Source organism: Dermacentor silvarum, chromosome 8 (assembly GCF_013339745.2).
Source record: "Dermacentor silvarum isolate Dsil-2018 chromosome 8, BIME_Dsil_1.4, whole genome shotgun sequence".
Lineage (NCBI taxonomy): Eukaryota > Metazoa > Arthropoda > Arachnida > Ixodida > Ixodidae > Dermacentor > Dermacentor silvarum.
The window spans coordinates 14,381,901-14,394,902 of NC_051161.1; the positions used below are offsets into that span (position 1 = coordinate 14,381,901).

At 47.1% G+C, this 13,002-nt stretch overlaps 1 protein-coding gene across 1 annotated transcript in view; it reads right to left on the reverse strand.

Annotated features, from left to right (window-relative positions):
• Positions 1-13,002, reverse strand: part of LOC119461954 (midasin-like) — a 268,647-nt gene that overhangs the window by 168,739 nt on the left and 86,906 nt on the right. The window contains 1 exon segment of the mRNA XM_049672349.1: positions 1,124-1,433. Within this exon segment, the coding sequence (XP_049528306.1) occupies positions 1,124-1,433 (310 nt within the window).

Sequence of the window (13,002 nt, forward strand, 5' to 3'; positions counted from 1 at the left end):
CGCCATCTCTCGCAACGCGCCGCAACCACCACGACCGCCGCCAAAGCTTAGCCACGCGGTGAAGCCAGACTACAGGAGACGCTTGAGAGTCACGCATCCCCACAATCGCAAGCTTTGCTAGTTTTCACGCGTTTTATTCCAAATGCGCGACAAAGTTTTCAAACCCGATTCTCGTTGTCGATATACACTATAAAAACATAAATGGATTAATATGCCCGAGTGACTCAGCACTGCGATTATTAATCTCTAACTCGCACAAGCAGAATGACGAGGATTGACGGTCCGTTGCACTCAGTACCACACCCCCTTGGCGAACTGCGACACATAATAGTATTTGAATCGTGAGCTTTATTTGAAGCAAATGCAGAATCACGCACGCGCACACATGCACGTACAGACGCATGTACGTGCACGCACACACACTACACGCGCGCACGCACACGTATGCACGCACGCAAACACCCATACACATACACACGCATGCACGTGCACACACGCGCACATGCACACACATGCACACACACACACACACACACACACACACACACACACACACACACACACACACACACAGATACAAATACAAAGTACGCGTCCAAACTTTCAGCCCACGCCGGCTGCATCTGCAGTCTCTCCGGGTTTAAGACGGAGAAAGGTGGCCTCTCAGCAGCGGTGGCGCCGCGGCGCCTTCATGTGACCTATTAAACTCTCCCATAGAGTGACGGCTGAGTTTAGTGTCCAGAAAAAGTATTGAGGAACTATGACGCAACTTAGTTTATCTTTAGTTATTTATTTTACCTTCGACGTTTTTATCATTTTTGCAATCGCCTGCAGGTAAGACCGCGGGATATGCGAAGTTTCAGCCATTTAACATACCGCTACCCAAATTTTGGATAGAACAGACTTCGAATAAAACTGACATTTTTCACTGGATTATAACAGTATGTTGTAATAAGTGTCTACTGTATATAATTTTGAAATTCTGTGCAATATCAGCAAGTAAATTCAGTTTTGTTGCCAATGCCGTGGTTCTCACTGGAGCAGTATAACTAATCCTGAGACTAAATCTTGCTCACCAAGCTCTCCACAATCCCCACCCTGCAACCAGAAGAACACAGCTTACCTGTTCCCAGGCCATCCAAAAAAGTCATCATAGCTCCGTGGACATAGGCTGCTGCTGGGCTTAGGCAGCCCATAGTGCGCTTGATGAGCTCTGTCCAAGCCAATATGTCACGTGCAGTGGCTACGCAACGCCGCCCCAGATCATCAGAGCGCAGCCAGTCCAGAAATGCTGCTATAGCGGCCCCCAGAGTCAAAGAGCCAAGATGTATTGCGGGGCCTAGGTTATGGTCTGCAATGGCTGCCAAGTCGGCTGATGATGCCATACCAGGACACCAGATTTCTGTGAAGCGGTTCCGCAATGCTGGTGACAGCTGCAGGCAATGGTACAATATCATCAGCTGCTACGCGATTAACTCAATTAAGCTCTGTTGTGCTCAGTTGAGCCCAACTACTACTACAGTGGAATTAAGTTGATACTATCTTTACACGAACCGGAAAACAGAACTTATCATCCGAAAATTATATTATCCAAAGCAAGCTCCCAAAAGTATGAAAATAGGCCTGCCTACTCGATGACAGACTCAATTGCAAATGTTCATGTGGCACCCAGTGGTACTTTTCAGCATAACACGTTAACAGAGCAGCAACACTCAACGCCACACGCACCGCAGCCAATGCACCTTTAATTAGCAATGTTAATATAGCTCATCAGTTGACGCTGAGCTTTTGTCTTTGCAATGTCCGTGAAAACTTCCTACTAGAAGTTTAAAAAAAAAGCTGGCGTTTCCTCACTCAACTGAGCAGTGGTGCACTGCCAGTCGCTGTGGCCACACTGCCGCAGCAGCATTTTACCGCCTGCGGCGTGGTGCGTGCATTTTTTCCTCTAATGGGGCTGAGGCTTAACACGCTGTTCATGGGTTGTTGGAATGTTATTTAAGCTAGTACACTGGAATATAAAGCTATGAGTGTTAGAAACATCAGTAAAAGCCCACTTCCACTGTTGTATTATCCAATTACAGCTGAAAACGTGATCACAATAATCGTACGAAAATACATTGCTCCTATGGGAAGTTGGCTAGGAAAATAAAAGAGAAACGTATTGTTCCGAAAAACATATTATGCAGAATCGTATCAAGAAGATTCCACTGTATATATGCAAAAGCCAGTGCCAAGAATGTCGCACCTATAATATGCACAATAAAAGCAGAGATATTTTATTAGCAGGGGTGTGTGATATTCGAAATTTTGAATACGAATCGAAACAAACCCAATACAAATCAAATAATCCTTGCTGTTGGACTATGGACAAGCTAAGCTCGTATACGGTCCAATGGCAATAGCTGAATGATCTCGGCTTGTCTACAGAAGATAAAGGGTTCATAAAATCAACCGGATAATTTTATCAAATTCATTATACGTTAGTCAACAGTACATATGAGTGCCACATTTCAATCGGTTTTATGGCTTTTGTCATTAAAAAGTAACCAACATGACACTTTGGGCAGAAAACTGCTTAATCACAGCTGAAATACTTATTAAGTTTCCCCTAACAAGGACAATCTAGAACAATCACTTTCAACTGTTGTCATGTGCTACTTTTCGAGTGGCTCTTTTCCCTGCTCTTAAAAAGAAAGCCGCAGTGTAGTGCACAAGTGGCGAACTGCGAAAGCTTTTTAATAGTTTCGCAGGCATTCTTTCAAGTATAAAAAAAAGAGCTATGCAAACTACCAGTAACGCATTGCAAACCATTGAAAGTGATGTCTTCTAATGTGCTTGCTCAACAAACCTTGTATATTCTCATTATGGCCCTAATGTTATTAAAAATGTTTAATAATTCACTGCTAACTAAGCTATTAGAGCAAAAAATACTGCAGGCTGCTACAGCTCAGACCACTTACAACGTAGCCACTTAGAGAAAGATCATATCAAAGTGAAATCCCAGTAATTCAAAATCTATTATATTGAATTCACGGATAATTCGCATTGCTCTATTGACCCCGGCAAATTCCAATGTACTTGAATAAAAAATATTACGTAGAATCTCCTCAGGGAGTTATCTGAATGATGCGTAAGCATTTCGTAGTAACAACGTGGTGATTAGTGCTCAAACTGAAAACTGTTGGTAAAGTCAAACCCACTTATAACAATATTCAAGTGCCACGAAAATTCCATTGTTATAACCAATAATTGTTATAACCAGGTTGCATGAAAAAAAAAAAAAAAATAGGGGAATGGCAGAGTTATTGTGAGAAAACTACAATGGCGGGCAAGCACCACCTTCCTCCATCAGACTGCTGATGTGTAGACTCGTTTAACTGTTTAACCCTGCTTCCCGCGGGCTCTGATTGCGTGTAACAAGTCGCGGCTGTCGGCTTTCAAGAATGACACTGCTATAGTAAATAATTCGGATTTCACGGCACCGAAAAAATGACCGAATTAACTGAATGTCGATTTATCGAGGGTATCAAGAAAATAATAAATGCTTGCTACATCAACACGCTTTTATTTACTGAATGAATAAGCAGAATCCTGTTTCAATTTTGCACAAAAGCAGTGCGGAAGCAGCAATTCTCATCATCTCGTGACTTATTAGTGCTCACAGCGGCTAAGGCCTCGCAACTTCTGTCACAGCGCGGCCACGGCGTGTCTTCATCTGAGACACGCTTTTCACTACCACGCACACATCCTGATTATTTTTCGCCTGTGTCGCCAGGTCGCCGCCAATCGCGATGAACAGTCGCCGACTGATTTTCCAGACTTCGCGGGGACCGAAAAATAGTCCGAAAAATCGAACAGTCCGCAAAACTCGTTCACCCTAAAAAAAAGAAAATTTATTAGGCTTAAGAGTGGCATAAAAAATCTTTATTAATGCCCTGCCTCACACTACGCTCGGAGGCAATAACATTTGCTTGTATTTGCAAAATACTGACGTCGCCTCTGCTAGGCCTGTCGGTCCCGACGTGGGAGCGGCCCGCGACGTGCTAATACGCGTTCTGCAGGACTGAAACAATAAAAGTTATTCAATCAATCAATCAATCTGCATACAGTCGACAAGAGCGTCACCAGGGAAATCTCCTAAGGAGATCGAAGAAACGAGCCCCGTTACTTCACACGTGGCCTCCGCGATCAGCTCAGACAGCGCACCGTTTGCTCTGGCCTTCCCTTTCGGCACGTAGCCCAGCGGAGAACTGTAATCTTGCTAACTCCGCAATGCTCTAGCAGGTCAACGACGGCGCGCTGCCGGAGCTGATCACGGACGCCATGCTTTGCACCACTTGGCTCTCGCGAAAGCACCGGCGGTGGCACCGATCACACAAATGCGAAGCCGCACATGTCTCTGAGGTGCGCACATCACGTGCAAAATAAAAATAGTAAAGAAACAGCTTTCGCAAAGTGATCAAGACAATAGTGCTGACCAAAAAAAAACACGAAAAAATTGTCGTCCCCTAGAGCGTTCTGTCAGCTGAAGAGGAGCGGGCATGGCCTCCAAGACAAGAGGATGGAACGCGTTTCCGAATCGTGGAAGCTATAGAGCGGGCCACTGGAAGCCAAGCCTGGGCAAGCCAGCGGAAAATCCAACATGGCAGCCACCAAAAAACGGGGAGCATGGCTCAGAACTAGCGATTTAGTACGGAAAATTGAACTTTGGGGCCTAAATTCGTCCGAAAAATCGGTCACAAAAATGCATTAGCTCTATACGAACCCTGACGGTGCATTTATGAAGTCCGGAATATCCAACAAGTCCGAATTTTTGGAGTCCGAAAAATCCATCGGCGACTGTAGACAGTGCTCTTCATCCTCAACAGTTTTGCACAGAGTAAGCCGCAACAGCCGTAAAGAGCTTGTAGTCACGGTTCCCTCTTTATGCAGAACGAAAGGAACTAATGCTCGCAACACTATGTGATTCAAGGTTTAAATCTATTTTCTGCACAAATTCATTCAATCAACTCACATGAACTCTCCATTGCAGCACTTTCAAAATCCGAAGCCATTGACAAGTCATGCCGCAAGCAAAGAAGGCCAGGGAACAGTCTGGGAGACTGTCGAACTGCTGCCATCAAAACGAAACCAGCACAATGAGCTCACACCTTATAGTCAAGAAGTTGAAAAATACTTCAATGAACCGCTGATCCCAAGAAAGGATGATCCTTTGAAATATTGGAAAGAGCATGGAGGTTCGCTGTATCCAGAATTCGCCAAAATTACTTTGCGATACCTTCCCATCCCTGCTACAGAGGCGCCCAATGAGCGCATGTTTTCAACTGCAGGAAACACCGTAACATCGCGGCGGGAGAGCCTGAAGCCAGGTCACGTGGAACAGCTTGTGTTTCTGCATGACAATTTGTAGCCTTGCGGTAACAGTCACTTACCGCTTTGTGTGCTCGAGGACATGAGCAGACATCATTTCTTTGTTCTTTCTGTAAATTTTCAATAAAATCTTTTGTATTTAATATTCGATTCGATATTCCATATTTTGGCCACTATTCAGCACTATTCGATTCGAATTCGATTCGAGATGAAATTTCCCTATTTGCACACCCCTACTTAAAGGCACAAATAGGCACGAAGCGTTCTAGCGTAGCTGTCATTCCAGTACGATTTTCACTGATGACTATGGCGATGCGAACTCAGTCACTTCATTTCGGTGGACGCTAACGCCGTTTTGGCTCTATTTGCGCCATTTTGGCTCCATTTGCGGCACTCCGCCAGCCCAGCACTACCAGCACAGTTTGCTCGGTCTATTCGTGCTTCGGACGGTGGCGTGGCGAAGAGCTATGGGGGCAGCTCATTTGTGTTCGGAGGGGTGGAAGGACAACGGGATGGAGGAGCGCGAGGCTGGCGATGCGGAGAAGGATGGAAAACAGCACGCGGCGGCGTACAACGGCTCAAATTTCTTTTTTCTTTTCAAGGAGTTCACATTCCATTCCCTTTCGGGACGGACACACAGTAGTCTGACTTCATCGTTATAACCTATAATGGGGCACATGGGCATTGTAGTAAGCGGGTTATTTCACCATAGGAAACATACAAAAGTTGTTGATGGTGCAGCAGCTTCTCATTGTTATAGCCGATATAATCTTAAACTGGTATCGTTATAAGTGTGTTCGACCGTAAACATAGCACTGCTCAGCGGCTGTGCATTTACCATTGCTCAGCAACAGTAAACGTCACGTCGTCACAGACACACGCTCGTGCCATTGCTCACGCGTTCGTCATCATCTTATTCAATAGTTGGCTCCGATGCCACCGATCATGCCAGTACAGTGGAATCTCGATGATACGATCACGGCTAATACGAATTTCCGGATGATACGAATTTTTCTGTGGTCCCGGCCAAGCCCCATTACTTTGCAACGTGCTAGAGAACGGTTGTTACGAATCGATTTTCGACCCACGTCGGTTGATAAGAATAAACGCCGCCCCACCAACGGCCGCGAAAGAGAACAGCGCGGACGTGGTACCAAACAGCGCGGAGGCCGCGACTGGGCACGAAGAGCTTGAAGCGGTGGCGGCGCTTTTGTTGCTTTGTGCTTTTCCTCCTTTTCCGCGTGCCATTGGATGGAGTGGCTGCTGTGCTTCAGGCCGCGTTCTGTGTGTTTGCGCCATTTTGCCTAGTCGCAGCGAGCTATGTCAACCGAGATACGATCTCGGCTGATTCGCTGCGGCCGTATGCCTCCGTTGGCGCGTCTTCCGTCGACTGCGTTATCTGTGCCGATGGCACAGGGCGATTGTCGGTTTCGCTGCTGAATTCACACGGTGCAAGATAGCGCGGCACGTTCAGTCGGGTGCTCCTCCGCTTCTCCCGCTAATCGCCCTATTTTTCTTGCCGTAGGAGGCTTGCGCTTCCGTATTCCGAAGGCGTGCTTCGTCCAAAATTTCTTCTCCAACGAGCGATGATCCATCACTAACCTGGGAGCTCTCAGTAATCCTAATTCTGCGTGTCAAGTAAAGACGCTGACGTGGTTTACAAAGCAGACAACTGCAGTTGCCATCTTGCCCCTGCCACAGCAGCAACCAATGAAGAGACGCCTTTCAGCACGGCAGCCAATCGGAGGCATGCCTTCATCGGAGGGCACGCGTGACTACTTCTCGCAGACCTGCGCTTCTTTTGTGTTTTAGCGTTTGTTACAAGATGGCGACGACAGACGAATTGAGAAGCGGGACGGCGAAACTTTGAGCTTTCGAACGATACCCAGATGGCGGCGCTCGGTAGCAGGAAATACGAGATATATCTCCATGAACTGCGGTGATTGTGCGCGATTTAAAGCTTATACTTAATAGCGCATGAAAAGGGACGAAGCACGGATGGACGACGCGGACACAGCACGTCCATCCGTGCCTCGTCCCTTTTGATGTGCTATTAAGTATAAGACATGGAATACCAACTCGCCCAATCTTACGCTCTTTCGATTTAAAGCTGTTTTCTCGCCCTGTGCACTGACGAATTAATCTTTTTCGGCCACTTTTAGCGCGTTTTCAGCCAAACCATTCTGATGCAGCGTAGATTAGACTTTGCAGATACCGAAACGCGTGGTTTTCAAAAATCAATCTTTCTCGCGATTTTCACATCCCCCCTTAATTTAGCTAGTTTCAATTGTGTTTTGATGATATGAATTTCGGCTATTACGAATATTTTTCGTGACCCCGTGAGATTCGTATCATCAAGATTCTACTGTATTCCCATACTGCCCCTTGCGCTCATGCCACTGCTCGCGTGTTCGTCATCGTCTTCTTCCACAGCTGGCGAAAACATTGCTGCTGGCTCTACCTTGAAAGTGATCGTGTTATGCAAAGAACAGATGGACGAACACATGGACAGTTTTCTCGTTGGGTAACCATAGAAATGCTTACGCATTTAAAGAACTTCAGTGAATTCAAACTTTAAAAACCCCACAATGGTTCATTCGAACAAAATTTCTCCCTCCCATGAACCACTTTTCGGACAAACAAGCCAAAGGCGAAGGTTCGATGCATCGCTACCTACCATGTGCCGTCAAAATGATGAGAAAAGAGGTGCAAGAAGCCGAGACCGAATTGGAGCAAGCAGAGTAGTATGCACCCTCCTTTCCCATCATGCTCCTTTACCCTCATTTCACATCACTCGTTCACCTACAACTCCCCCAACTTTCCCTTTCCCCCCTCCATTCCCTTTCTCCTATTGCGCACTCGGTCATGTCATCTTCAATATTGAGCAGATGGGAGGTCAGCGTGCATCAAGCCACCATCCCTCTCGGCTCACTCTTGCAGGTTTTCCTTCGCATCTACAGCAAACGGTGTGCAAGGCGAGATGTTATTAACTTGGACTAAATACATAACATAGGCTTCTCCTGGCACATGTAGTCAGGAGTTGTCGGAGAAAAGATACAACTTTTTTAATACAGTCAAACCCGCATATATCGAACTCGCAAAAAAACTGGAATTAGTTCGATATATCGAGTAATTTGATATAGAACATTTCAAGAATTTGACAATGTACAAAACGCACCTCATTAAAAAAGTGTTATTTATTTCCTAAATACATGTGCGGCGGGCATATTAGTGCGAGAAATAGTCGCCGATCTTCTGCTTTTTCATTTTTAAAGCATTGTTGAGCATACTTTTTTTAACATTGTCGAGTGACTCGGAAAAGCCGAGACCACAGCCTTCTATGGACACGCAGTTGCGGCGAACAATGCTCAGTGCATGAAGTGCATCAGAAGATGTGGGCGGGTCGGAAATGGTTCGGTCCTCGCAGTTACTGTCGCCAGCAAGATCCCTAGCCAGATCAGCAACGATGTCTTCGTCAGCTAGCTCTCCGATGGTCGCAACATCGTTGTCGATGGTGACGAAGTCTCGCTGCAGTCCCATCACAAACAGCACCCTGGAACTCAGACAGCTGGCTAAACAAATCATCAAGTTCCTCAATTGGTTCGTCGCAATTTTCGGATGAGCTTGCACCAGCCTCGCCGGAAACACTGAGTCCACAATGACGGAAGCAATTCTGAATTGTTTCTTTTTTGACGTTATTCCATGATGCATTCAGAATCGTTATTGCGCCCAGGAGGTCAATTTTCAACTCCCGGCCAGTGCGAAGGTTTAGCAAAAGTTGTTGTACAAGGCGCTTTCTATAGCTTGCCTTCGGTGCACGAATGACGCCTTGGTCTAAGGGCTGCAGCCCTGAGGTTGTGTTCGGCGGCAAGAAACAAAGCTGATGCTTACCTTACAATGACGCGCAGAGCATTTATCAAAGAGTAAGCAGATTTTTCTGCCTTCGTTTACCAGGCCATCGTCCATACTCGGTGGGCACCGGTAGCACCTGGTCTCTTGTCCGCCATATATCGATAGCGGCTACTATTTTTGTTCGATTTAAGCGTAATTTTTGCTATATATTCTCATTGTAACATTACGGTGTTCAAAAATGTTCGATATACGGGGTAATTCGATATAAACGGGTTCGATATAGTCGGGTTCGACTGTACGAGCCCAGTGATGGTTTTTATTATTTACCAAAGTGTGGAACGAAATTCATTGGTGTTCGTTACCTTTATGTTTCAATGCATAAAAGAGTGTTTTGTTAAAAAGCACTTGGAAGAACAGTGAATTTTTACGGCAAGTTTCATGGTTCATATCTCCAAACTGACGTCGTTCTGGAAATTCATTCCAAGTGGATACGCCTTGCAAACTCACCAGCTACAATTAGTAAATTGCAATATCTGCCATAAAGTAATTAATTCAAAAGATAATTACTGTATTTACTCGAATCTAGGCCGACTCCGATTCTAAGCCGACCCCCCAAAAGTTCGAAGTCCGAAAAAAAAAAAAAAACTTACCTCGAATGTAGGCCGAACGAAAAAGCGAGGACAGCGTTCGCAAAATGAAACACCATTTATTAAATTTGAACATGCCGAGCTCATTCTATGTCACCATCGCTGCTAGCCTCGTCGCTATCTTCCTTACTGCTGACATCTTCAAACAGTGCGCTATATTCAGTACCATCCAGCGCATTAGAGATGCTGCATTTTTGGAAGGAGCGCACGTTGCGGCGCATGCAAAAACCATCTCCCGTGGCCCCCTCCAACGACAGACCGATGCCGAAGTTCCGCCCGGTTTGAACGTTTGACGATGCCTCTACGGCTAGCACAACTACCGCATTTACTCGATTCTCACGCTTCCTCGATTGTAACGCGCACCCGTTTTCCGCGAGGAAAAATTTGGAAAAATAGATTTCCTCCCGATGCACTGATGTTGCGATGAATAAAAAAAGTCGCAGTTTCGCCCGAAAGGCGATGCATCGAATGCGGTAGCAAATTAGTAGACCGCTATTAACAAGCACGGTGTCACGCGCGCTCAAGCAAACATGAACACACCTCGCTCGTTGACCGCGGAAACGAACTGTCAAAACGCTGGAGACAAAGCGCGCCTTCGTGCTAGCATGCCTCTCGCTTCAACGCGGCGAAAACACGGCGCGCGGCGGACTTTACCAGTCGCAGATTGCTTTCAAGATAGGGCCAAGCCTGATCGTATCGCCGGAGTGGATCGTCGCAGATTACGTCCTGCTTCGGTCCACTGAAACCGTTCCGCATTGCTTTGCTGGCGAAAATCCTCTCCCTTCTGTTTGCGCCAGTCCCGCTCGCAAGTTTCGGATTCTCCGAACGCCCGTGATGCGGCCCGATTTCCATCCGTCTCCGCACAGATGATCCACTTTCCTTTTAAATGCGGCATCATGATGAACTCGGTACTTCATGCTGATAGATAGAGCAGACGCTGAGAACGTGAAGACAGACGGTAGACTATTGCCTAAGCACGTGTACTGCAGCACACGGAGGAAGCTTCCGCATGCTACGGTAGCTAGGCACGACGTGCGTGCGAGGCGGCCATTTTGAAATGCCGACACAGATTTAGGGTCGTGTTGAAAGTGCGCGTTAGATTCGAGTAAATACAGTATTCGTTTAGAAAGCGGCACTAAAGTGGCATCGCCCATTTGGTGCCATTACGATAACGCCACACCGCGCGCCGATGCTGCACCATACCGATACTAGAGTGTACAAGAACTATTGAGTGGCGCGACCGAAGGCGGCGCGCGGCGCGCGCCTTGCATACCGCGTCCCCTTTTTTGGAAAAGTAGAGGTGGCGCTGGCGTCGCCCACTCTTGAAGCAAGCGGGCGCGCTCCGGCCTGTGATGGCTGTGTGCGTGCGCGCGCGCGAGCTTTGCCGCACATTGGTGACTCAAAAAAAAGGGGGGGGGGGGGGGAGTAGCGTTTAAATCTCGGTTATACACCTGGGTGCAAGGCTGGGTACGCTCGCACGGGCCAAGGCCGCAATTGCTCACTTTTTAAAGCTCCCAGAGATGAAGAGCGACGACTTGCGTGGGAGAGAAATGGGTGCAGACTTGATATGCTCGTCGGCACTGATTGCACTGTGTCCGAGCTTCACTTTTAGCCTCATTTCACCGTGAGAGACTACGGGCACATAACGGAACAGAAGTTCGAGTGCCAAGGATGAAACCAATTCTTCGACCTGACGCGGTGCCGACTATTTTGCTGAAGGTGCCTTGATATCTAACCAATAAAACACCGACACCGCGGTCACTGACGCAACGGCGTCAGTTCGCGTCTGATAGTGACGTCGAAATTTGTTGCATTGAAGAGAGAATGCTTATTTAAAGCAACCATGTGCAGCAGAATTATGATTTCAGACACTTTTGCGGAGACCTACGAAGGAGAGCGCGTTAGAAAAAAAAAAAAAAAAAACGGAACAAAGCTTAGAAATCTTTAAATCTGCTTTAAAAACAGATATCGCAGTTGTGTGAACTGCATCTGTTAGAGCATCTCGAGCGGAAAAATGTTATATATCAATGTACAGCTTAGAAGAAATATTTACAATGTTTACGAAAATTTTGGAAAATTCCTGCTAAGAAATTATGGGTGTCTTTCAGAGCAGTGTATAATACATCAATTTTGCGCACTGCGGATATCCAAGTATACAAATGATTGCAGTATAAAATTTGTGACATTTTTGTTTAGTACTTAGTTAAATTTGATGCTTGCCTTTTGTTTTAGTTTAACGATATTTGTATAAAAAAGATTGACAACTTTAATAAACATTCTGCTTCCCACACTTTGATCATTTGAAAGTTTTAGTTCAAAAGGCAATAAAACCCATCAAGAACGGTGCAGTGGATGCCGAGCAAATTGATAATTTTTTTTTCGCATGCACTAAGGCAGGGGTTCTCAGGTACGTTCATCCCAGGGAACCCTGCTAAGCGCAATCACGTGACAGACTAGACTCTTCCCCCCCTCAACGTTGCCCCCCTTCTCGAACTAACCGCGTTGTCATGGCAATCGTGGAGCTCTTAGGTGCCTAGGGACATAATCGCTTAGGGACTTTTGAGGCACTGGTCTCCGCTGAGCGTGGCTCTCTTATCTCCGGGACCGGGCGCAGTGACCTTGCCAAGCGCAGCTCCTACGTGCGTAGGGAGCGAATCGTTTAGGGCGCGTTGAATATCTGGCGGTGTCTGGGCCACGCCGGCCGCGCTGTAGCGTTTGTTCAGGGCCGTTTATAGTCCGACGTAACGCGAGCGTGCACGCTACGTCACGTTGGCGGAAACGAACCTCTCAACGTAACCGGCGGCTTCCGACGCGGCCCGATGGGCACGGCTCCTGACCCATTCGCGCGTTGGTCGCGCAGAATGCGCCAACCCACAATGCATTTAGCGCGAAGAAATAAAGGCGCCCACTCCACTTCGCCGATGGTCGCAGACAGCCCTTCAAAGCGGCGCGCGGGCTTGTGATCATATTGCGCATGCTCCGAAGATAACAGCCGACGCGCGCGCGTCGGAAGAGATGGCGTTTCGGCTGGCGCAGCGTGGCTGGCCGCGAACGATGCTGACCTGCGCGCCGATAACGTCGGACTAGAAACGAGCGGTCGGGCGGGTCCGCATGACACCAGTTTCCCGCGCGC